Genomic DNA, 26,238 nt, shown 5'->3' with positions numbered 1-26,238 from the left:
ATGAGAGGCTCTTTTTACAACTAGAAGGTTAATATTGTTTTTCACTTGCGAAAAAAACAACGAATTAGCCGTGCATTTATATGGAAATATGCTTCAGGAGCTATACATCCTCGCATCAGGAGATCGACACTTCTTGACTGGCAAGACGGCCGCGAGCGGAAACTCTAACGGTGAAAGTGAGTTGTTCAAAACCTTTTTTAGTAAAAAGAGTTCATGTGTAGAGACCCAGGCGATACTTCGAGCAAAGTTTCATGGTGTGTCGAGTCTTCTCAGTGTTGTAAAAATATCGATTTTGATGCGCTCAAAGTTATGCCCCTAGTATTCCCATTCACCGGCCATTGACCACAAAACGAAATCACGGTCAATCTCAAAAACGGCTCGTTTGTCGTAATTATGCTTTTAGATATATGTTTGTCTCTTTTACAGTAAAAAAAACAGCCCAGGTTGCATTTTAGCAATAGTTATCCTTTAATATTAAACGAAAACAAACACTTGTTTCAATATAACCCAACATTTCACAGATTACAAACCATGCTTAAATTAGCTTAATCTCTTAACAAGATCAAGACAACTCTGTTTACAGAGTCCCAGACACGACCTTTGTGTGTTTGCTGCTCACCGAGAGATGGATCTGGCATCATTGTTGGAGTCCACCAATCTCCCATGTCAACCTTCAGCTCTGATAGGATTCTCGAGTGTCCTGCTCATCCAAATGAGATGCAAGGCTGGACTCAAGTGGCTGGGCCAGAGACAGAGACTAGAACTCGGCCATCACGCCTGAAACAGAAGAGAGGCACACTGGATTACACAGCCAGATTAAACAGCCATGCAATACCACTGCAGGATTAGCAGAACCAGCGGGTGACGGAGGGGGTGGAGAGATTGTACAGAGCAAGAGAAACATAAAACATTGGAGGACTGATGTGTCATTCAAGTGCATTTCCCCCCCAAAACAGTTAAGTGCAAACCTTACCCCACAGCCCATTTCACTGGTTAACTCATTCACATAGACACTTGTCAAGAAAAGGTAAGACTTCACAGATTCAGTTTAGAGTTCAGAAAAAAAACATGGATGCATAAAAAAATCCTGTAAATGCAATCAATGTGCTGCCAAATCACATGACAAATAAAATGGGTTTGTGCCTAAAAATAAATGAATAAATACAAATCACGCTTGCATTGCAAAAATGATTTTCTTACATACAATTTGTCTTGTTTTTCAGTGTTAAAATCTAACCAATTTCAATTCAAGTTAGATTTTTCTGAAAACAAATTATATTTTAGTCAAATACATTTATCAAAATAAAGGGAATTTATGCTTAAAGCATAAACCTTTATATTATATTTTATATTAAGTAGAAGACTTATGACTAAGGTCCAAGACACTGTCCCTTTTTCCTCTTGGAAATTTATTATTTTATCTACATCAAAGCAATTGATGTGCATAGTACAGACTCTACATTCTATGCCTATCTTTTTTTAATATACTATATAAAAATGCATTCATTGGACATTTTTAACCATTGTGGGTGACTAGTTTTTTTTTTTCATTATGCAAAATTAGCTAAATATATTATATATAAAGTCCAAATATACACTGTTGTTCAAAAGTTTGGGATCAGTACGATTTTTTATGTTTTTTTTAAAGATGTGTCTTATGATCAAAGATCAATTTATTTGATTAAAATACAGAAAATAAGCTATATTGAGGAATACTATTGCAATTTAAAATAACAGTTTTCTATTTTAATATACTTAATAAAATTATTTATTTCTGTGATGCAAAGCTTAATTTTCATCAGCTATTACTCGACTCTTTAGTGTCACACAATCCTTCAGAAATCATTCTAATATGCTTGCTGATTAATACTTTTAATGATGGAGACAGTTGTTCATTTTTTGGAACATGTGATATTTTTCCAGAATTCTTTGATGAATAATAATAATAAAAAAAAACAATACTTTTTTTTAACAACACAAGTTTTTTGCTATCACTTTTAGTTAATTTAACATCATTGCTGAATAAAAGCATTACTTTATTTTAAAGACAGAAAGAAAAAAAAGTTAAAACTTAAAACCCAAACTTTGAACATTAGTCTATATTTTTCAAAAAAATAAAAATAAATAAATAAATAAATAAATAAATAATAATAATAATAATAAATATATTTATAATAAATATATAATAAATTACATTTTAAAATAGAAAACTACCATTTCAAATTTCAACAATATTTCACAATATTACTGTCTTTTTCTGTATTTTTAAATCACATAAACACAGCCTGGATGAGCAGAAAATACTTCTTTACTCTTACTGATCCCAAACTTTTGAATGGCAGTGTATAAATATAAAAGTAAAATATATAAGTTACATAAAGGCAAAAATAATGCATTTTTTTCCTCATTCATTGGTTACAGTAAGTCAATTATGAATTTGTTTAACACTGAGGAGCATAATAGTGTGTCCCAATGTGGCATTATGTATTATTCTAGCCATGTTGTAGTATAAATAGTAAAAGTAGATGCTGCACTGAAAAATTAAATGTGGAAAGCATTTAACTGACTCGCATTCAAATAAGTTGTGCATCATTTGGGATAAAACTTACCAGTTAACATTCAGTACAGTATCTTGTTAATAATTTTGTGATTTTAAACTTTAACACTGGATGTTTTATCATAACATCTATTTTTTACATCTCTTTTCACAACTGTATTGCACAGCCTGCATTCATATAGGCCTTTAGTGTTGGTGAACAAAGATGTGAAACAGTCCCGATCCCAATTCCCCACTCTCTCTCTTGCCCTACTTTTCTATCTATACTCCACTGTCCTATTCTGAAAGGCAAAGCAAAATCCCTAAAATAAAATGTGAGCGCTCATAATGGCGGGGTTTGGAAAAATGTGAAAGTGATGACCAATAATAACAGTAATGCCCTAGCACACATCACTGTGCTATTTTTACTGGGTATTTGGAAATTTCAAAGAATAAGATTTAAATCATTTTAAGAGTTTTAATGCTACTTCAAGTGAATTTTCTTACACAGTTACGAAATAGCTCAATTCTAGCATTACAATGTTTTTTTGACAGGTTTTCATCTTCGAACGTTGGATGTGGGATTGCACCATTTAATTCCACTGTTTGCATTTGTATAACGAATATTTAAATGAATATGTAGACCAGGGCCCGTATTCACAAAACATTTAATCTTACCACTAAGAGTTCTCCTAAATAGAAGTAAAAGCTTTTAGCTAAGAGTTCTCTCTTAAAACCTATTCACAAAGCTGAGAGAAACTTTTACTAAGGAATAAAGAGAAAAGTCTTAAGTTAAGAGTAAGGGTGGGGTTGACCTCATTGTTATGGATGATGTCAGCATGCTAATTATCTATGCATACAGTGATTGGCTGACAGGGGAGGGGTCTCTGTCAAAGATTTGTTCATAAAAATATTGTAGAGGGCGATGTTGCCATATTCAAAAGTTTAAAAATAAAAATGTCGCAACTAATGTCAATTAAACAAGTACATGTTCAGCTAATTGTCAGCCTCTAACATGCGTGCTTCTCATACACAATTAGCAGATATGGATATAAACAACATTTAAATTGACCGACTAGAATAATCATGGCTGATAGTAAGATATGCAAATGTAAAAGAAAAACAAACTGACCTCAAGAACAGCTTTTTACCCAACCTGTTAATGAAAACAAGGATATAATCAAAGGAAATTTGGAATATGAATAATCTCCAAAACCAAAACCATGGGAAAAATGCAACATTTTTCTAAAATGTTTACATTCTGAGGCAGATTGCTGGCAACAGCCATTTTAGCCCTGCTTAAAATTAAAACCACCACAATAATATTTTTTTTAACTGTTTTTACTGGTTTATAGAAATTGTATTGGTTTTAATGGTAACTGTAATGGTGCCTGTTAATCTCTACTGATAATTGGTCAACTTTTATTGGTGGCTTGTTAAAACCACTAAATCCTAATGGAATATGTCCCAAAAAAACAGCACAGCAATACCTTAATTGATGATTTTAATGGTTAAAAGTTGATTGTTAACTAATATTTGTAATGGAAACAATTATAGTTTCTCTGATGATTGTTTTTTTTTTTTCAGCAGAGAGATAGGCCTAGTTTGTGATTCGGTCTTAGTGACATAGGAGTCCTCTTCACTACTCCTAACATTTCACAGATTTAGGATCTAGTTTTAGCACTAAAACACTTTGTGAAATACTCTTAAAAATTAGGAGTCCTAAATTTAGGATTTTCTCCTAAATTGGCGAGTTATGAGCTACTTTTAGCCTTAAAATGTTTTGTGAATATGGGCCCTGGCCTGTTTCTAAAAAAAAAAAAAAAAAAAAAAAAAAAAAAAATGTATGTGGCCTCAGTGATATGAAACCATTTTAGACCTGATTTTTCTTTGCTTTTGATTTCATATGCTTTGTTCTGGCATATATGGGTGTGAACTCAATGTTAATAACTAATCCCTGCACAGTTCTTTTCCTTATGTTTATAACTGTACTTTGCTTTCAGTAACCCAATATATTAAAGCAAAAACAACATTGCTTTCTGTAGTCAAGGTCACTATGTTCTGAGAGGCTTGGGAGGAAGAGAACAGTTTATCAAGAAGGTATTTGTATGCTTAGGGTGAGAGTAGATAGATAGATAGGTAGCAGAGATTTTAACTCCATGTCAGCCGCTGGAGCGATTCTCATTCCTCTGATTTCATAAGAGCTCTCATGGATGGGTGGAACATTAACTTGCATAACAATCCTTTTATAGCAGATTATAAACACAGTTGTCCAAAGCACTTCACAGTAACAACCAAGAAAGATGCCACTGTTTTAATATGCACTTCTGCTTCTGTAACAACTAAGAGCATCTTCTTTAAAACAAAAGTAAATCAAATCTTGTTTCTCAGATTTGCTGACCTCAGTGAAGCCTTACAGTAAACTAAGCAGTTTTACTCCCAATAGATACATTTGCTATATTTTTATCTAGTACACAAGTCCTGTACATTTCCAAATGACAATTTAATGATTATAATGATTATAAGTTAATTCATGGATGCATTATATCCTCCAAATACCCAGAAAAAAAGTTTTGTGAATTTAGTATTTTTTTTTTCATGCAATTACATTGTTTAGATCATTAGAAAAAATGGAAAATTAGCATTTTTGAAAAATTACATTACAATTACAAATGGCACAAATAGGCATCAGAAAGGCAAAACAATTACATTTTTAAATCACTAATCAATTTTTAGGTTTCAGGATTTTTTTTATAACAAACTTTGTTTGAGGAAGATTCTCAAATATGTTATTAAACATAGAACAAAAGTGATTTGATATACCATTTTGTTTCTTGCAGTATGTAAAAAAAATGCCCATAAACTGTTTTTCCCATTAAACACAGTGTATCTATACACCGTATCTAATTTGCATATTAATATGTTGCTGTTAGGACAGGATGTTGAATAAGTATTAGTCATAATGGGAGTAATATATGGCCAGATTTTCATAACATATAATATTTAATCAGAATATTGATATATTATTTACTTTTCAATTGTTATGTCTCCCAAAATGCATAATAAAAATGATTTTAGTCCTGGTGTCCTCTACAGTTTCCTCCTGTTTCATTATAAGTGGTCATATTTGGATTTGAAAACCAATAACATTTTCCTGATATGTTGCTTTTTATGATAAACAATTTGAAAATTATTCAGATTTAAATGACAACTACAAAATATTACCAGTTTCCATAAGGACGTACAATTTTTCACTAAATATATTATAGCTATCTTTAAAGACCAATGCACAGGAAATCCAAGCTTAAAACTGTGACATGTGAGTTCTCATAGAAATTCAGTAAAATATAATGTCCACTACAGAGGCTAAAACTCCATCTGGGTCTCAGTAGGATATAAAACATAAACCTACAGCCCACATGAGTCTGGCCTACCTTCACCTTTATTTTATTACTTTGTTAACAAACGCTGACATCTATGTTGACATTACAACATAATGCACATACTATGAGTTTAAGAAAGTAACTTATTGCTTCCAAATGCAACGATATTCTAGTAAAGGGACTACTGTCAGCAGGATTTATTGTCTTGTTTTATCACTAGATGGCAGAAACGTGCACTGCGTGGAAAAGCTTTGACTATTTAAACCAATTTCAACACATTTGTGTTTAAATAAATGTCAATTTTACCACAGTTCAATCCGATTTTAATATTCCCAGTTCACACTATAACACAGCTGCTATTCAAATAATATTTCCCACACATTTGTTTACTGGCATTCGCTTGCATTTAGGTGGATGCAGCTTTCAGATTTCAGTTATTTACAAATTGACAGCCTTTTGGGCAGATTCGAACACATCCCTTCTCACCTTAGACGTGCTGTCTATGTAGGCTGCACTCGATATTTAGAGACACAACCGGAGTTTCAACCTAGCACAGCGGCTAATATACACAGTCACACAGGTTGACTTACATCAACTACCGCTCCACGGATCCAAACGCAGTCAGATGGGCGGATTAAACCGATTAGATTCGTCAGACTGATCCGTGAATAAAGACCCAGTGTTAGAGAGAGATTGTCGGGTGCGTATCATTCACCTGCCCTGAGGCGCAAGAGACGTTTGGATGATTTGAAGTGCACCTCAGTTCTTCTAAATAAACAAACACGACTCTCATTGGCTGGCCTGTTGTCATGCAACCAGCAACTCGCCATGTGATTGGTTGGATTATCCTTACTACCTGCCTGTAACAACACGCAACAGGTGTTGAACGTATTCCTACAGAGAACTAACTATAAACAATAAAATATATACAGATCTTTTTTTAATTACTTTAATTTTGTAATGTTTGTTTATTATATTGTATCTATTTAACTTATCATCTATTCGTATTTCAATAAGTTAGCTATTTGCTTTAAATATTTCTTCCAATATGGTCGAAACATGGAATATATATATAGACGGAATCAAAAGCAAAATAATATATATACATATAAAAATAATTTTATTTATCATTCTGCTCCTAAATATTTAATGTTGTGCCCTTAATGCTTTGTAAACATAATAATACCATGTTTTACAGCATGTGTCTGGTTATCTGCTGCTGACGTCATTGTTCATGCGTGCACGAGCTTGATAGTTAATCAGGAACTCAAGACCAAAGTCTGACTTCACAAAGACACTTGATCACTTTTGTTTTGTCAATTTATTGACAAAATTGAATTGCTTTCTGAGGTCTCGACTGTTAGCAGATAGGCTATAATAGAAATGAACAACAAAAAGCATTTAAGCATTTAGTCTTATTTCAAAAAGGGCTTTGAATATAAAGATCAGGGTAAACTTGACTTATTTTGTCTTCTTGGAAACATGTAAGTATATTTTGTTATTTCTGAATGGCAGTACTAAATGAAAAAAAAAAATGATTTTAAGGCAAAATAAGAAAAATGTACACATCTTCATTTTGTTCAAAAGTTTTCACCCCCCGAATCTTAATGCATTGTTTTTCCTTCTGGAGCATCAGTGAGTGTTTGAACCTTCTGTAATAGTTGCATATGAGTCCCTCAGTTGTCCTCGGTGTGAACAGATGGATCTCAAAATCATACAGTCATTGTTGGAAAGGGTTCAAATACACAGAAATGCTGGAAAACCAAAGAAGTTGTGGGACCTGAAGAATTTTTCTGAAGAACAGCAGGCAGTTCAGGACAAACAAGGGAGTGAAGGGACTTATGAACAACTATCACTATACAAAACAAACAAACAAACAAACAAACAAAACCCAGCTGTAGATCATTCAGGTTACAACACAATATAAAGAATCAAGTGTATGTAAACTTTTAAACAGGGTCATTTTTATAAATTCGACTATATTTTTCTCTTGTGGATTAATGTAAACATATTCTATGTGAAATATCGTATTCAGGTCAGTCCTAAATAAACAATAACATGTTGTATGATCCCTCTTATTTTAGTAAAATAAGATTCTGCAAACTTTGGACTTCAGCTGTAAGCAAGTTGGATCTGCATCAGCCTTTATGGGAATTGTATTTGGCTCCTCTCAGAAAATCTTTCTTACTTTTCATCCCATTAGTTACACGTTATGTGTACAGGCAGCATGTTAACACAATGTATAGCAACATTTTTCTCCTTCCTTGCAAAATTTGCATGTTTTATTATTAGTGTCAATCATTCTTACACACTGTCCATGATCCTGTAAGAAAAGACTTGCAACCCATTTCTGGTCACAACCCACCAATCAAGAGCCACTGGTTTGCAGCAATGCATGAGATGCTGTGCAATGTATAGTTCTCATCAATTTCAGGTGCAATTCACACATGCACAAAGGCACCAAAAGGTGGAGGATTTCTCATCCATCATGTACTTCTCTGAGTTCGGTGGGTCTTTGCATTCAGCTATAAAAGCCTGCAGCTCTGATAACGGTGCTCCATGCTTCTGATAAAGCTGCAGATAAACAGAGAGCAGAGTCATGACGTGTGATCATTCATGCTGCTTACTAAGACTATCAGCATTACAATTAGCTTTTGGGATTGACAGCTGTATTCTCCTGCTGTGTGAACAAGGCCTATTACTCTCACCATTGCTAGTGTGTGTTAGATATTTGAAAACAACTCACCACAAAACCAAAGCATGTGCTGGCAAAACCACTTAGTTATCAGAAAACCAAAGCATTGTGAGGGCTAGCTTGCACAGGAAATCTAAGCATCTAATTTCACTTGCTATTTTTTGCATCACGGCTGCTGCTGCTGTTGTTGTGTGTTATAGACTTACCCTGATGGTTTCGTAAGTGTCTGTGATCAGAGCAATGAAAAGGCTCAGGATCATGTATGTGAAGAGTGGGACGAAGGTGTAGATGTATATCCTGCTGAACAACCACACCAGATCATTCTTGTTCCGGAGCTTGGTGAAGGTAGAGTAGATTTCATCCCCGTTAATCATGGAAAAAAGGCAGTCAGCTACCAAATTAAATGTCCGAAACTGTGGAGAAATAAAAAGTATTAGTCTTAAACAAGTATTCTGAGTATTTTTTTATATTTTTATTAAATTAAATCTGCTTATTAAATCAGTAGCTGATATGAAATGTTTTTAGAAGTGTTATACTCTATGTAAAACTGTTTTAAACAGCAATTTCTTTTCATCAGGTCTTTCATGAATTTTATGCATGCATGACTGAATATGTAATGTGCTTTTATAAATTAAGTTGTTCATATTTTTACAGGTCAACTGTACAGTGCTTCTTTTACTTTTCAGGGTACACTGTAAAAAAGTTGTTTCAACTTAAGTTGAGTTAACTTAAAATTTTAAGGCATCACAAACACTTTTTTAGGTTATGTCGACTTAAGCTGAGTTAACTTAAAATTTTAAGACAGCACAAACACTTTTTTAAGTTGTTTCTACTTAAGTTTTGTTAACTTAAAATTTTAAGGCAGCACGGACACTTTTTAAGTAGTTTTGACTTAAGCCGAGTTAACTTAAAAATTTAAGTCAGCACAAAAACGTACTTTTTAAAAGTTGTTTCGACTTAAGTTGAGTTAACTTAAAAATTTAAGGCAGCACAAAAACATACTTTTTAAAAGTTGTTTCGACTTAAGTTGAGTTAACTTAAAATTTTAAGGCAGCACAAACACTTTTTTAAGTTGTTTCGACTTAAGCTGAGTTAACTTAAAAATTTAAGGCAGCACAAAAACGTACTTTTTAAAAGTTGTTTCGAATTAAGTTGAGTTAACTTAAAATTTTAAGGCAGCACAAACACTTTTTTAAGTTGTTTCGACTTAAGCCGAGTTAACTTAAAATTTTAAAGCAGCACAAACACTTTTTAAAAGTTGTTTCGACTTAAATTGAGTTAACTTAAAATTTTAAGGCAGCACGAACACTTACTTTTTTAAGTTGTTTTAACTTAAGTTGAGTTCATTTAAAAATTTAAAGCAGCATGAATATTTACTTTTTAAAGTTGTCTCAACTTAAGTTGAGTTAACTTAAAATTTTAAGGCAGCACGAACACTTTTTTAAGTTGTTTCGACTTAAGTTGAGTTAACTTAAAAATTTAAGGCAACATGAACACTTACTTTTAAAGTAAGTTCATTCTGGATGTGTAGTGAAGTGTAAGCAGAAGTATAAAAATGTAAAATAGATTTGACACAACATCTAGTGCAGCAATAAAGTTATTTTTGCACAGTTTATGCCGGTTTTGGTATATTTATGATTAATTTAAAAAAAAAACTTAAAATTTCTTCATTTTTAAATATTGCTCACATTTTCATGGTGTGGTCCCAAAACGATCCATCCACAAAAGCAATAGCTAAGATAGATCATAACAGCGCAGAAGGAGAATCGAATGGCATTAGGAAGTGCAGCCTGCAGAGTGAGGATGAGGATCTGGAGACACAAGAAATACACTCTATTCCACTGAAATACACTAAAAATCTTGCAATAAAAAAGATAGTTAAGTTTAGTAATCAGGAACTCAAGACCAAAGTCTGAGTTCACAAAACCACTTGATCACCTTTGTTTTGTCAGTTTATTGACAAAATTGAATTGCTTTATGAACAAAAAGCATTAAATCACAGGCTGTCTTCTTCTCAAAAAGAGCATAGAAAATTTAAAGATCAGGGTAAATTTGACTTATTTTGTCTTCTTGGAAACATGTAAGTATCTTCTGTCATTTCTGAATGGCAGTACTAAATGAAAAAATATAATATTAAGGTAAAATAAGAAAAATGTAAACATCTTTAATGTGGTCAAAAGTTTTCACCCCCAGCTAATAATGCATAAAAATAAAGTGTTTCCTTCTGAAGCATCAGTGAGTGTTTGAACCTTCTGTAAAAGTTGCATATGAGTCCCTCAGTTGTCCTCAGTGTGAAAAGATGGATCTCAAAAGCATACAGTCATTGTTAAAAGGGTTCAAATACACAGAAATGCTGGAAAAAACTAAGAATTTGTGAGACCTGAAGGATTTTTCTGAAGAACAGCAGGCTGTTCAGGACAAACAAGGGACTCATGAACAACTATCACTACACAAATACACAAGAAATACACGGTATTCCACTAAAATACACTAAAAATCTGAGAAAAGGTCTAGCATGCTTTTTTTCCAGTTTGCATTTATTTTTTAATGTGGCTTAATGTCTTGAAAAAAAAAACTGAATAAATGAGTATCTTACATAATATTTCTGAAAGAAACTCAGGTAACGCATGACTCCGATCCACACAAGCATTGTTGCCGTCCCCAGCAAAATACTGCACACGTCATAATTCGTCAGTTCCTGTAAACAAGACAAGACTGTCAGCTCATATGATGCAGAAAGAGACTGTGTCTTATTTCCTTTTAAATCCCTGCTTGCAAAAGCCTCTTTGGTTTTGTTTACCTTGCTCTGAATGCATATTTTAAGAACTGATCCTGCAATAGTGAGCATATCACTGATGATGAAGAGAATGTACCAGCCGTTGATGAACTCCATTGTCTCAGACCAGCAAACTCTTTTATTATGGTAAATGGATGCAAATTTGGTGTACTCCTGACGAGCAAACACATGCATATGATATGTTAATGACATTAGCTATTCCTATTGACATATTGAATGAAGCTGCAGACTGAATAAAGGTAGAGACTGACCACTGACAACAAACGAACCTCTGCCTGTTTAAGAGTGGCTGCACTTTACGCTCCCTGCCTGAGGAAACCAGTTCTTCTGTTGTTTAGGTGTTAGTGTTTTTCTTTTCTTTTATTGTTCTGATATCAAATTCATATAATATAGTTTTGGAGATTTTGAGAATTAGGAAAATATTTGCCATATGTCAGTAAACCATAATGGATTTTCAGTGATGCATTTTCTCATTGGGAATGTTTATAGATCATCAATTCTGTTATTGCAGGTATTTACTATTTTTTTTTAAGTATGATTTAACTTATTTGATGTATAGGCCTATGATATATACTTTACAAATCAATACATTGTATGGGTCAAAATTATACAATTTTCTTTTATGCCAAAAATCATTAGGATATTCAGTAAAGATCATGTTCCATGAAGACATTTTGTAAATATATCAGAACTTAATTTTTGATCAGTAATATGCATATTTGGACAACTTTAAAAGGTGATTTTCTCAATATTTAGATTTTTTTGCACCCTTAGATTCCAGATTTTCAAATAGTTGTATCTCGTAGTATGTTTTATGGATCATCTTTCAGATGATGATAAATCTAAAAAAAAAAAAAAAAAACTTATGGCTCGTTTTGTGGTCCAGGGTCACATATGGTAAAAAACTCCTCTAATTTTATAACTTTTAATTCCTGTAATGCTTTATTTATTCTTAAGCATTACTATTTTATTCTGATACACCTAAACATGTATAGAATAGAATAGAATAGAATAGAATAGAATAGAATAGAATAGAATAGAATAGAATAGAATAGAATAGAATGGAGCAGTGCTTTGCTTAGTGGACTTGCTGAGTAATTAAACAGATAGTTGACCCAAAAAATGAAATTTGTTTGATAATTTCCTGTGAATAATGTTCTTTTCTTTTCTAAAGTTTCTAGCACTGACCAATCGCTATTCTTCATAAGGCCTCTGTATATCTCCACAGGTATTCATTTTTGACTCTCAAAGTGATGGTAGCCATTGATTTGCATTTTATGAATCACCAAGAAGCACGGTTTCAGCTGAAAATCTTCTTTACTGTTCTACTGATGAAAAAAGTCACCTACATCTCGAATAGCCTGAGAGTAAGTCAATTAAAGGAGATGTTCACTTTCAGAACAAAAATGTACAGATAATGTACTCACCCTCTTGTCTTCCAAGATGTTCATGTCTTTGTTTCTTCAGTCATAAAGAAATTGTGTTTTTTGAGGAAAACATTTCAGGATTTCTCTCCATGTAATGGACTTTTATGTTGGCCCAGAGTTTGAACTTCCAAAATGCAGTTTAAATGCGGCTTCAAAGGACTCCAAATCTCACAGCTGAGGAAGAAGGGTCTCATCTAATGAAATGATGGGTTATTTTCTAATAACATTTACAACCTAAATCTCGAAAGCTCGTCTTGCCGAGCTAGATGAGATGAGCATTTAAGGTTAAATGTATATAAACTGTTATTTTGTTTTAGAAAATAACCCATCGTTTTGCTAGATAAGACCCTTCTTTCCTCGGCTGTGATCGTTTAGATCCCTTTGAAAGTTCGGAAGTTTGGAATTTTGGAAGTTCAAACTCAGGGGCTCCATTGAGAGAAATCCTGAAATGTTTTACACAAAAATCATAATTTCCTTAAGAAAGGAATTTTTTTTATTTTTGGATGAACTCTTTAATGGCACAGCCATATCTAGGAGACTTACAAACTGCAGGCGAATGCCGTTGTAGACTGAGCGTGTGCAGAGGATGAGCGAGAGCAAACAGGAGCAGATGACCACAACATCAAACAAAACAATGAGCCGATAGTGAAGGTCTGCTGGAAAAAACACAGGAAAATAGATTTTCAGACATTTTCTCACAAACTACTAGTTGTTTCATGAGCAACATAGGTGGTAAATCAGTGACTACAAATGTATTCAATGTCCTCATTTTATTTTGTTTAGAGTCAGATATTGGGTAACTGATAACATGTTGAGTAAAGTAGTGTATTGCCCCCTACTGGAAGGTATATGCAGTACACAAATCACTCATGGTGCATGCCAGTAACTACAGCGGCCAAACAAGGGACACTTAATTTTGGGCTTATTGCTTTTTTAACGTGTTTTTTCAGACTAGTGGAAAGAAAACACCCAAAAGACACTGTTAAGTGTTTCTTTTTATAGCACTTTATCTATTTGTGTCAATAGATTTCTATTACAATGCATATTCTTTAAGGCTGTTTTCTCAAAATGAGTTTTTTCTCCTACACTGAGACATAAATCTCCACTTTAGTAGCATTTACACACAACAAACGTTACATTTTTATTCTATATTCTGAAGGTTTTTACAGAGGGATTTGTTCATATATTGATATATTGACTCTGTAAAACTTTTGACTCTAATATGTAAAAAAAAATAAACAAGAATTTTGAAACTGACTTCATCCAGTGTTTAGATTTTTGTACTAGAAATGTATGCAAGTTAGCACATATTTAATTAAACAATGGCTCATTTGCATATTTAAATGTAACATTTTAGAAAACATGTAATACAAAAAATGTTTGCAATTATCAATATAATCAATCAACTAAGTAAGTAAGGTGATAACTATTAGTTTTTTTTAACCCTATTCACCTGCTGTGTCTCGTTTTAAAAAGCAAAAATTTTAAAGCACTTTTCAAGCAAAACAAAGTTTTGAAAAAAAAAAGAAGTTTGCCTGCAAGGATTAGTTCACTTCTAGAACAGAAATTTATAGATAATTTGCTCAGCCCCTTGTCATCCCAGACGTTCATGTCTTTCTATCTTCAGTTGTAAAGAAATTGTTTTTTTTTTAAGTAAAACTTTTCAGGAATTTTCTCTATATAAAAGTTTGAACTTCCAAAATGCAGTTCAAAAGGCTCTAAACAACCCCAGCCGAGAAAGAAAGGTCTTATCTAGTGAAATAATCTGTCATTTTCATAATTATTATATTTATACAACCGCAACTGCTCCATTTCAAGACAGTTATTAGGGTATATCAAAAAATCTCATTTTGCCAACAAAAACTATCGCACTGCAAAAATTGCTTTTCTTACTTAGATTTTTTATCTAGTTTCCAGCCAAAATATCTGGAAATTCTTAAATCAAGAAGCATTTTCTAGACGAGTGAAAATTATTTTCTTGTTTTCAGAAAAAACTAGTCAAAATTATTTATTTTTTTTGCTTGAAACAAGCAAAATAATCTGCCAATGGGGTAAGAAAAATAATCTTGTTTTCTGTTTAAAGTTTAGATTTTTTTCTTACCCCATTGGCAGATTATTTTGCTTGTTCTAAGTAACAGATCAAGAAAACAAGAAAATAATTTTTACTCGTCTAGAAAATCCATCTTGATTTAAGAATTTCCAGATATTTTGGCTGGAAACAAGACAAAAAATCTAAGTAAGAAAAGCATTTTTTGCAGTGCATGCATTTTGTCAGTTAATTAAATGAACTTGATTATATACTCCTGATGTCTATTAGTAAATAGACATTAGTAAATCAAATGCATTACTTTAAAATATAGAGTTGTAAAATATACAGGTTTGTTATGTTTGTACTGTTCGCCAAATATTTTCTAGTGTTAAATATTTGTTCCTATTTAGCGTAATTGAATCTGAAATAAAGCAAATAAATAAATCTGAATATTAAAAAAAAAAAGTGTCTCAACTGTATTTTTGTTATTTTTTAGGTAAAGCTTTAGGGCATTAAGAATGGGTGTCTCAACTGTACCATGGTGCTGTTTCAACTGTACACCATATGGGCACTGTGTTATAACAATTTAGGATATTTTAGTACACAAACAAATGAAAAATCACTTCATTTCAGCATCTAGTTTTTGTTTACTGTACTCACTCTACCCTACTTTTTTCACTAAAAAATATATTTTTAAACTTTTTTAAAGCTATTTTTTTAAACTATTACCCTCCAGTTCTCTTAAAATGCACATAAGGGTAAAAACCTATGATTCCTTGGGGGAACTGGATTTATATATCCGCAAAAAATGCATCACAAAAGTGATGTCAGCTCAAAGAAAAAAATTGGCATTATTTGTTTGTTAGTAATGACTGTGATGACCATTGATTTTGTAAAAAGGGAATTTTTGTGTTATTTTGTGTGTGTGTGTGTGTGTGTGTGTGTGGTATTCCCTACATTATAAGGACTAAATGTCACCAGAAGTATAGTAATACTAGCAATGTTTGACCTTTGTGGTGACATTTTTTGGTCTCCGTGAGGAAACTAGCTTCAAATAATAAAGAATGAAGCGTTGACCCCGGGATGAACTCATAATGATAGGAATACCTGTTTATGTGTTTGTGTTTTCTATTTTTAGTCCTGTATCACATCTTACTTGTGCCTGAAACATTCCAGTCCTTGCAGACTTTTATCTGAACATCACTGCTTAGAGATATCTTGATTTTTCCACTGTGCGCGTGGTTGTCAAACATGATCTGTAATTGAACACAGCAGATGAGCAACTTCTTCAACATAATTGTCATCCTATCCAAAGGGAATTCCAGCTCTGAGTCAGTCAGTGAGAAATAAAGAGCTTGTGACAAAACAGTACTAAATCCAGGAACAAAAAAAGCTGATAGAAATGAAAACAAAAATGAAGGAGAAGAGGGAAATGTGTCAAACCTCTATTAGCCAATTCTGGAAACTGTGTGGTTATGGCAAGTAAAATGACGTTTTAACATGTTCTATGTGAAACCTAAAGCAGAAGCACCAGTCTTTGGATGTTAAACAAATAGAGAAATGCGTTAATTAAGAGTTCAAAGATGGTTGGACTTTATTTCAATAGTCTGCGTTAGACATTTGTGACCATGGACTACTCTTAAGTAGCACAGGTACATTTTGTAGCAACAGCCAAAAATGCATAGTATGGGTCAAAATTATCGATTTTTCTTTTATGCCAAAAATCCTTAGGATATTAAGTAAAGATCATGTTTCATGAAGATATTGTGTAAATCTCCTACCGTAAATATATCATAACTTAATTTTTGATTGTTAAGAACTTAATTTGGACAAATTTAGAAGGCAATTTTCTCAATATTTAGATTTTTTTTTTCACCCTCAGATTCTAGATTTTCAACACTTTTTTTTCTTGTTTCCAGCCAAAATATCTAAAAATTCTTAAATCAAGAAGGATTTTCTAGACGAGTAAAAATTATCATGTTTTTAGGAAAAACAACTCAAAATGAAATGCGTTTTTGCTTGAAACAAGAAAAATAATCTGCTTTTCTTTTTGAAATAATTTATTATTATTATATTTTTTTTTTTTGCTTACCCCATTGGCAGATTATTTAGCTTGTTCTTAATCTTTAATTTTGATTTATTTTTTTCTGAAAACAAGAAAATAATTTTCACTTGTCTAGAAAATCCTTCTTGATTCAAGAATTTTTTTGATATTTTGGCTGGAAACAAGACAAAAAATCTTGGTAAGAAAAGCATTTTTGCAGTGTAGCCAACAATACTTTAATTAATTAAAAATTATAGAATTTTCTTTTATGCCAATAATCATTAGAATATTAAGTAATGATCATGTTTAATGAAGATATTTTGTAAATTTAAAAAACTTAATTTTTGATTAGTAATATGCATTAAGAACTTCTGGACAAATTTAGAAAATTTGGACAAATTTAAAGCCAATATTTTTCTCAATATTTAGATTTTTTTGCACCCTCAGATTCTAGATTTTCAACACTTCAAAAAATACTTTTTTGTCTTGTTTCCAGCCAAAATATCTAAAAAATCTTAAATCAAGATAGACGAGTAAAAATTATCTTGTTTTTAGAAAAAACAAGTCCAAATTAAGTGCGTTTTTGCTTGAAACAAGAAAAATAATCTGCCAGTGTAGTAAGAAAAATAATCTTGTTTTCTTTTTAAATTTTTGAATTTTTTTTTTGCTTACCCCATTGGCAGATTATTTAGCTTGTTCTAAGCAAAAACACACTTAATTTTGACTATATCATTTTTACTTGTCTAGAAAATCCTTCTTGATTTAAGAATTTTTAGATATTTTGGCTGGACAAGACAAAAAATCTAAATAAGAAAACCATTGTTTGCAGTAAAAAGAGTTGCATCTCAGCCAAATACTATACAAAAATGGAAGGCTTATTCATTCAGCTTTCAGATGATGTCTAAATCTCAATTTAAAAAAATTGACCCTTATGGTTTTGTGATCCAGGGTCACATTTTATTAACTAACTTAGACTATTAATACTATTCGCCGGTTTAGGGTTGGGTTAGCAGAATAAGTTGACATGTAGTTACAAAGTTACTTAGCAGAATGTATGTTGTTGAAGCATCAAAATAAAGTGTTAGCAGATATTAAGCAGACAGTCAACTAATACTCTAATAACTGCTAGTTAACATTCAAAGTTGCACTGCAAAAAATGCTTTTCTTACTTAGATTTTGTCTTGTTTCCAGCTAAAATATCAAAAAAAAATTCTTAAATCAAGAAGTATTTTCTTATTTTTCTTACCCCATTGGCAGATTATTTTGCTTGTTTCAAGCAAAAACTCACTTAATTTTGACTTTTTTTCTGAAAACAAGACAATTTTTACTCGTCTAGAAAATCCTTCTTGATTTAAGTATTTTTAGATATTTTGGCTGGAAACAAGACTAAATATCTAAGTAAGAAAAGCATTTTTTGCAGTGTACTTATAGTGTCATAAACATATGTGTGAAATTGAACGGCACTTACATTAATGTTGAAGTCATAGCAGTCTGGTAACTCCTGATGACGTACGCTTTGAAGGTTGATAGCCTTGACTTTGAGATAGATGTTTACTGCTAACAACCTGGGAATGAACCACAAATATATCAAAAACAAAGCACAGACTCTAAATTTAATTAAACTCATGACTGATTTCAAATATGAATGTAATACACACCTTTGAAAATGTAACGTGAGGTTCACGTTTTGCATACTATCCTCTTTGTAGTGTGAAATGGGATAAACATAAATACATTCTGCAAATTAAGTAAATAAATAGCAAATAAAAAGCTTCAAATCTAACTCATTATTTAACAGAAGTCTTTGGTTTTTTTTTTTTTTTTTGTCTTAAAGGGGTCATCGGGTGCAAAACTAACTTTTCCATGTTGTTTGAACATTAATGTGTGTTGGTAGTTTGTGAACACAACCACCCTACAATGATAAAAATACACCCAGTGGTATTTTTTTAATCTTTAAAAGTAGTATGCCTTTTTAAAATCAGCTCATTCTCAGCTTCTTGTCATTGTGACGAAACACATTTGATTGACATGAGCGTTTTACCTTAGCCCCGGCCTCACGGAGCTCAAACAGTCCGAATACGATCCTCACTGTGTGACTCAGGTGCAGAGGAAGACTCTAATTGAGCGATTGAGGTGTTCTGTTGTTGGATGTAATAATGGACTTAGCAGTAGTCGTTTACTCCCGACATCTGAGCCGCTGAAGATGCAGAGGATTAATGGAATTGTAAATGGAAAGCGTCAATCCCGATTGACATAAGCATCTATCTTCATGCGATTCGTTCCTGATGCAGCTTCACCCACAGCAGAAGTGAGTATAAGGGTTTTTTATGCATCTTTGCAAATGGTCTTTCTTGATAATGTGCTTGTTGGCAAGTTTAGCTGATGCAGCTAAATGCGGCTAAAGTAAACCAGAGCCATAGAGAAACAGAGTTGCAACACTCCCATACGCTTCCATAGGAACTGAGGAATGCGGAAGTAAAGCGTGTGATGGAGCGGCCAATAGTTCCAAACAACCAATAGTTCCTCCATAGAAGCCCATTCATTTCAGCGCTTCTCAAACACAATTGCCGGTAAATTGAAGAAATTACTGCATTTTTTTTTTACATTTTAACACATCAGTTGACCTCTCGGAAAACCGGCCAGTAGTGGTATTTTATGAAGCGTGTTATACTTAATGTTTATCGCTAAAAAATAAACAGTTATACTGTAAATGCAGTTAGATAACGTGAGAAACGCCATAATAGCGACCATAACCAGATACTAGTTGTCATATTTTTACATTATTAGTCTTTCTGCAATCTTTCTCTCCCTGTAGGAGGTTGAATGAGTTTCAGTAAAGACTGCATTCAAGAAATACGATAAAAATGTATGCTGAATGCAATTCGTTGCTTTGTGTTTTTTTTAACACTATTTTCATCTTTTCTATTATGTTAAATGCCATTTTTGCTTGCCTTTTATAATATTCAGTTATGTTGTATATTTGAATATCATAAAATAATACGAGTAAATTACTTTTTTTATTTATTTAACATTAAATCGTTAAATGGAAACATAAAAAAAGAGAGTGTTTGATCATGTCCAAATACACATTAAAATGTATTTTACCTTAAATATCACACTAACTGTAATATAAATAGCCTACTATATTAGAAAATGTTATCTTTTAAATGGTCAGGATCATTATTGCACATATTATTTAGTCCAAAAATTTAAAATATTAGCTAAATAGAACTGAACTATATATTACAATTATTTAATTGAATAAAAGTTACACTTAAGGTGTTTGGTCACAATTTGACTGCCAAAAAGTATGAGAACTTATTAACTATGTCTCTTTATCACTCCCCAGAATAAAATGCGATTGTAAAGCTTATTCAGAGAAGTTATCAACACACAATCAATGCACATTATTTGTTAATAATTACTCGAAATTGCTGCAAATATAGTGAAACTGCTGTCTATCCTACTTAAACCCATTCAAACACATTGACAGCGCGAAGTTGTTTGGAACTATTGAGCGCTCCATGAACCACGTGACCGCGTGGCGGCGAGATCAAAGCGGGTCGCAACTCTCTGAAGTAAACATAATCCCAGAGAGGGGTGGGGCGAGCAGAGATCGGTGCATTTAAAGGGGCCATGTCTTAATATGAGCTGATATTTTGCAGAGCTGATTTTGACAAGGTACTAAAAGGGTGTTTTTACACTACTATTTAAGATTTTTTTAACCAAAGTATATTAGAGACTTTTCATTAAGACCTAAAAGAATCATATGAACTTGTGTAAAATGGGCATCCAATGACCCCTTTAATGTAAAACTATTTACTATTTAGAACATATTTAGTGCTTGATATCTGTATCACTTCTGTCATCCACAGTAATTAAAGTGGACTGCATCACTGTGTTATGACAAATCATGTTGTACCTGTTTCTACTCGTGGATCAATATCAAAGGTCTCATTGGCTGGTGAGACTTTGGCATGTCGATATAACTCTTGACAGACGGACAGAGGAGTGAACACGCCATTGATCCTCTCAAACGCATGATTATCAACCATCAGGTTTTCTAGGTGTAGATACTAAAAAACAAACAATCAGACAACTGATCAGAAGCAAACAATAGAACAGATTCAGTCACACCACCCCTATAAAACTTAGTATTTACTAAAATGAAACTGCTATTAAACATGTTCCAATTAAATAAAATAGACATGGCATATGATCAGTATGTGTTTGAGTGCAATCTGTGCATGTATAAACATATTATAAAATTCTTTAGTTTACTAGTAATTCAATTCTACTATTTTAAAAACACTATTTTGCATGTTTTCTTTTTCAGTGTTGAGGAAAGTTACTTTTAAAAGTAATGCATTACAATATTGAGTTACTCCCTAAAAAAGTAACTAATTACGTTAGTTAGTTACTTTTTATGGAAAGTAATGCATTGCATTACTTTAGCGTTACTTTTTAAATAAAAAAGTTATATTTTTGGCTAATGTAAAAGCCTTTTCACACACCAAAAGCTAAATTGACGTCTGTACAGTAGACCGCAGAAGAAAAAATGTCAACTCTTCAGCAATGAAAAAAAAGGAAAACAAATGTTAGATTATCTTGAGTAATGTTTGCTTATTAGTGTGGATGAATTGGATCATCGGAGGTCGGCAGCAAAGACATCAGTTAATAAAATTGGATTAAACACATAAAGGATATTTGTATTATTTAACATATTTCATTATGGCAGGTTTGCATTGAATTTCACTGTTTTAATTCATTTTGAAGAACACTGTGTTTGGTTTTTGTAGTGAATGAGATGAATTAATGCATGTTCAGATTAATTCTAGAACTAAACATGGGGACAGGAGAGCTTTTAATCAATAAATGAGGGGAAAAGTAACTGAGATCATGAAAAAATATGCATCAATTTTTGTGCAAAATATGCATCCTAATTTGGCAATTCATGTCATCCAGCATGATTTCAACATATGTCACATTTGCAGTTCAGTTTAATTTCAGTTTCTTTGAAAATCCTACATTTGTTTTTGCTTATTTTAATATTACAGGACTATAAATATATAGAATATAAATATATGCACCGAAAAAAATGAAGCAATGTCATTTATTTAAAGTGCAATTTGCATTTGCATTTAGACATTCAGCAGATACTTTTATCCAAAGCAACTTACAAAGAGGACAACAGAAGCATTAAAAAACAACAGAAGAGCAATAACATGTGCTATGAGTGTTATGACAATTGTAATTGTATTAGAAACGTGTGTTAATGTGCATTTAGTTGTTTGTTTGTGGTTAGTATATCACAAATAAGACATTTCAAAAAGCATTCCTATGCTTATTTACTGTAAGTATTCAAAATGAACTAACATTTCTTTCTCATTATGGTAAATTTAGCTTTTGGTTATGGCAAAATCAAGTTGTAAAAAAAAGGCAAAAAATATTTGTCTGTTCAGTAACATTTAGGCTTGTGTCTAAAAAATTCTTCCTTTGAATAAATGTAAATTTTTGTGTATGGGAAAAATATTTTTGATTAATTCTAAAACAAAAAGTAGGGTTTGAACCAAACCATGAATATAATTTGAGAAAATAATAATCATTATAATAGACCAATTTTAAGTTGGTCTAAAGTATAATTATTGTTAGTGTATAATCTAAAGCACTTACCCTCCTGATTATGTACAGGATGTGCTCGTGAACTTCATGTCTTGTGTACAAGGCATAATCTTTATTCCTGTCCTGGTAATTTTTCAGGAAAAAATGTTTGAAAGCAATAAGATTTTGCTCTTTGAAGGTGACCATCATCTCGTTGCTCAATCCAAAAGAGACTAACTGTGGAAAACATATATATAGGCAAATCATAATCAATATCAACACTGCTTGTTTTGTGTGAAATTGAGCTTATTTAAAAGGTTTTGATTTTTTTTTTCCCTTTTTCCAGTTTTACGAAACGACTGAAATCTACACTCCTAAAAATAAAGGTGCTTCACTGTGACGCAATAGAAGAACCATTCAGTCGAAAGTTCTTTGAAGAACCATCTCTTTCTTACCTTTTTATAATCTGAAGAACCTTCTTTCGCCACAAAGAACCTTTTGTGAAACAGAAAGGTTCTTCAGATGTTAAAGGTTCTTTATGGGACCATTTAGACAATTAGGTTCTTCTGTGGCATCGTGAAGCACCTTTATTTTTAAGAGTATAAGCATGGTGAGACAAATTGGAAACTACTATATTTTAACTAAGACACTCTGAAAACTGAAGGTTTTTTTTCAGTGGTTCTTAAATAAAATGATCACTTTGGAACTTTAAAAGGTTCTCCTAATGTGGCAGACAACAAAAACTATTTTAAGATAACATGTACATTTCAGAACTAAACTAACATACCAAATATATACCATTTAAAATTGTGTAGTTTTGAAGTAAATCACATCACATACCTGACAGGTAATAATGACAATCTTGAGTATCTGCAGTATCATTTTCCATGGCTTACGACCTCTGGCTTTGTATTTCTGGCATGGGCTCATGAAGAAATATTTCAGTTTTCTCCTGAAGTTTTCCACAAACCGAGGATCCAGGTGTGGTTTAGCTGTCCTGCGGCATGCCGAGTTATTATTCGGACCAGCACACAACAAAGGCTCTCCGTCAGACATTTGTGCCAACTCACTCAGGAAATCAGGACGTGGGACTGACACGGCACTTAACACAGACAGGGTTTTCTATGTTTGAGGAACTGAAGCTGTTGTCTTGCAGTTTTCAAAACTGGTAGAACCAGAGCTCATCTTTAAGTTGAATGATCTATCAGTGATGCTAAACCTTCTATCAGATAATTTCACATTTTTTCAAATTGCCCCGTGCTGTACATCAGATAATATGCATGCAGAAAAAAAAACTTGTCTGAACAGGTTGTGTGGCATTTTGTCTGTCACTCTTTGTGGGTGTGGATGTAAAGTATAAAAATAAGAAAATGTTGCAATAACTACATGATGTCTCATCTTTCAATAAGATGTAAACAATTAGGCCTATGTTTAACCCCTTAGGACAATTAACCATGCTTTTACTACAAATCCAAAAAAATAACAACAACATGGTTTACTATAAATTAGCCATTTTGCTACACTAAACATAGTTTAACAGTTATACAAATGGTAATCAATATGCTAAACAAACATGGTTACTACACATTTACTATAATAATTTTATATACTAATACTACAATAAGTCAACCAAGCTGAGAATAGGGTTTTCACACTTGAAATAGTTAACTCGAGTCATACTAATCCTGGGGTTATCTTGCTTCATGTTTCACACTGCTCATTTACACAGGGTTAATAATAAATACTGTGTATTCATAAATTACCTATGCACGGAGCGTTCTTTATAAACCAGCTCCTAAACTTCTGCTAAAGTTCATTTTATATGTGCTATATACAGTGCCTTGCGAAATTATTCATACCCCTTCTTTTTCTTTACATTTTGTTATGTTGCTGCACTTTCCCCACATCAATCTACACTCCCTACTCCATAATGGCAAAGCAAAAAATAGGTTTTTAACATTTGTGCTAATTTATTAAAAATAAAAAACTGAAAAGATCCCGTTGCATAAGTATTCATACCGTTTTCTGGGACACTCGAAATTTAGCTCAGGAGCATTCATATTGCTTCTAGATGTTGCTACACTTGGAGTGGAGTGAAACTGTGGCAGATTCATTTGAATGAGTCTGATTTAGAAAGGCACACACCTCTCAGAAAAGGTCTAACAGCTGAAAATGCATATCAGAGCAAAAACCAAGATAACTGCCTGTAGAGCTCAGTGGCAGACTTGCGTTAAGGCGATGATCTAGAGAAGAGTTCAGAAAAAAATCTGCTGCATTGAAGGTTCACAGAAGCGTTATCCATAATGGAAGACGATTGGAACAACTAGGACTCTAGAAAATGTCTGCCAGCCCCCATCCAAGCTGACAGAGTTTGAGAGGTGAAAAAGTGAGGCAAAGAATAGCAGATAATTGCCAAATGCAGATGTGCAAAGCTTGTCACATCAGACCCAAAAAGACTTGAGGCTGTAAAGGTGCTTCAACTGTGTACTGAGTTAAGGGTATGAATACTTATGCAATGTACTTATTTCAGTGTTTTATTTTTATTACATTTGTAAAATGTGTAAATCTGGTTTTTGCTTTGTCATTATTATGGTGTATGGAGTGTACATTGATGTGGGGAAAAACTAATTTAAAGCAGTTTAACATAATGCTGCAACAAAACAAAATGTGACAAAAAATGAAGGGGTATGAATACTTTTGCTAGGCACTGTATAGGTGGACACTCTTGAGACTCCTCTACTGCCTCATTCTTATCAGAAACTGAGAAAAATAATATTGCAATATCGTAAATAATGATAGAGGCATGAACATTCAGTTTCATATTATTTAACAAAATCTTTTAAATGCGGAGCCTGTAATCCCAGGAGAGGACCTGCATAGTTGTACATTTAAATGCTGACAACTAAAACACATCATAACATGTTTAGGCTAATGTAAGCTAGCTAGCAATACTTCTCTTAATCATATTCTTGATAATCAATAACTTGCCTTCATAGTCACGAACACATTTTTAAAATCTTGCAATATTTTAAAGCCTTTATTATTTTTCAACTCTACAGCTGTGCAATAAAATTCACTTCAAAGATTCACTTTTCATTTAAAAAGACAACATATGTCTTTTTGTGAAAAACAACGTCTTTTTAAAAAAAAAAATACATGTAATTACCCATATAACCAGAAGATGGCAGCAGAGGATCAATCATTGGCTGCAGCTGTCACTTCCTAGTTTTTTCAAGACATCTTATACAGTGAGTGCATTACAAGCTCAGACACAAACAGCCTATAAATGTGAATTGTTTAAAAACTTATAAATAGTTCACTACAAATTAAATAAGTTAAATATTAATGGTAGAAGAATTAAATAATGCACTCAATATGAACTGATATGAATTTGAACTAATTTATATAATTTAATAACTACATCTTTTAAACTTTATCTTGAACTTTGAAAGCTATTAAATAGCCTATATTTAACCAACACAAACTTGTTACTGCTGTAGTTTTGTTACTCTGAATTATTTAATGCACAGCTCTTTTTTTGACATCAGCTTGACAGATGTTTTTTCCGGTTATTACTGTCAATCTTAGCAATGACTTGCTCATATTTAGCCCATCGATGTATTTTTTTAAACTCGCATTTGTAATTCTTGAAACGGTATACATGGACGTTTCTTCGATTGAGAATGGATTATGTAGAGAAAATGAGAAAAGTACACTCCTATTACG

The 26,238-nt window shown here is 32.5% G+C and overlaps 2 protein-coding genes across 2 annotated transcripts in view; both read right to left on the bottom strand.

Moving 5' to 3' along the window:
- The window catches only part of LOC141344309 (afadin- and alpha-actinin-binding protein-like), a 27,041-nt gene extending 20,379 nt beyond the window's left edge, over window positions 1-6,662 (bottom strand). The window contains exons 1-2 of the mRNA XM_073849168.1: window positions 6,510-6,662; window positions 620-777 (exon numbers count right to left, since the gene is read on the bottom strand). Of these exons, the coding sequence (XP_073705269.1) occupies window positions 620-665 (46 nt within the window). The 5' untranslated portion in view covers window positions 666-777; window positions 6,510-6,662. The remainder of the gene's footprint in view (window positions 1-619; window positions 778-6,509) is intronic.
- On the bottom strand, window positions 732-23,568 carry LOC141344609 (mucolipin-3-like). The gene is made up of 14 exons (XM_073849481.1): window positions 23,353-23,568; window positions 22,585-22,749; window positions 20,834-20,987; window positions 18,570-18,648; window positions 18,380-18,476; window positions 16,024-16,123; window positions 13,382-13,491; window positions 11,415-11,564; window positions 11,211-11,312; window positions 10,303-10,425; window positions 8,821-9,027; window positions 8,381-8,493; window positions 3,669-3,692; window positions 732-777 (listed from the first exon to the last, which is right to left on the bottom strand). Exons 1-14 carry the CDS (start codon window positions 23,566-23,568, stop codon window positions 732-734), a joined length of 1,686 nt encoding a protein of 561 aa, XP_073705582.1.
- Between the last annotated feature and the right edge of the window lie 2,670 nt (window positions 23,569-26,238).

Source organism: Garra rufa, chromosome 10 (genome assembly GCF_049309525.1).
Source record: "Garra rufa chromosome 10, GarRuf1.0, whole genome shotgun sequence".
NCBI classification, from domain to species: domain Eukaryota; kingdom Metazoa; phylum Chordata; class Actinopteri; order Cypriniformes; family Cyprinidae; genus Garra; species Garra rufa.
This window is presented reverse-complemented; position numbering and strand designations above follow the sequence as displayed.

Coding starts and splice junctions, on each gene's coding strand:
- LOC141344609 (XM_073849481.1), bottom strand. CDS start 23,568: ATGTCTGACGGAGAGCCTTTGTTGTGTGCTGGTCCGAATAATAACTCG. Junction 13,492..16,023: donor CTGGAATGTTTCAGGCACAA/GTAAGATGTGAT, acceptor TTTTTCCAGCAG/ACCTTCACTATCGGCTCATT. Junction 8,494..8,820: donor ACACTTACGAAACCATCAGG/GTAAGTCTATAA, acceptor GTTTATCTGCAG/CTTTATCAGAAGCATGGAGC.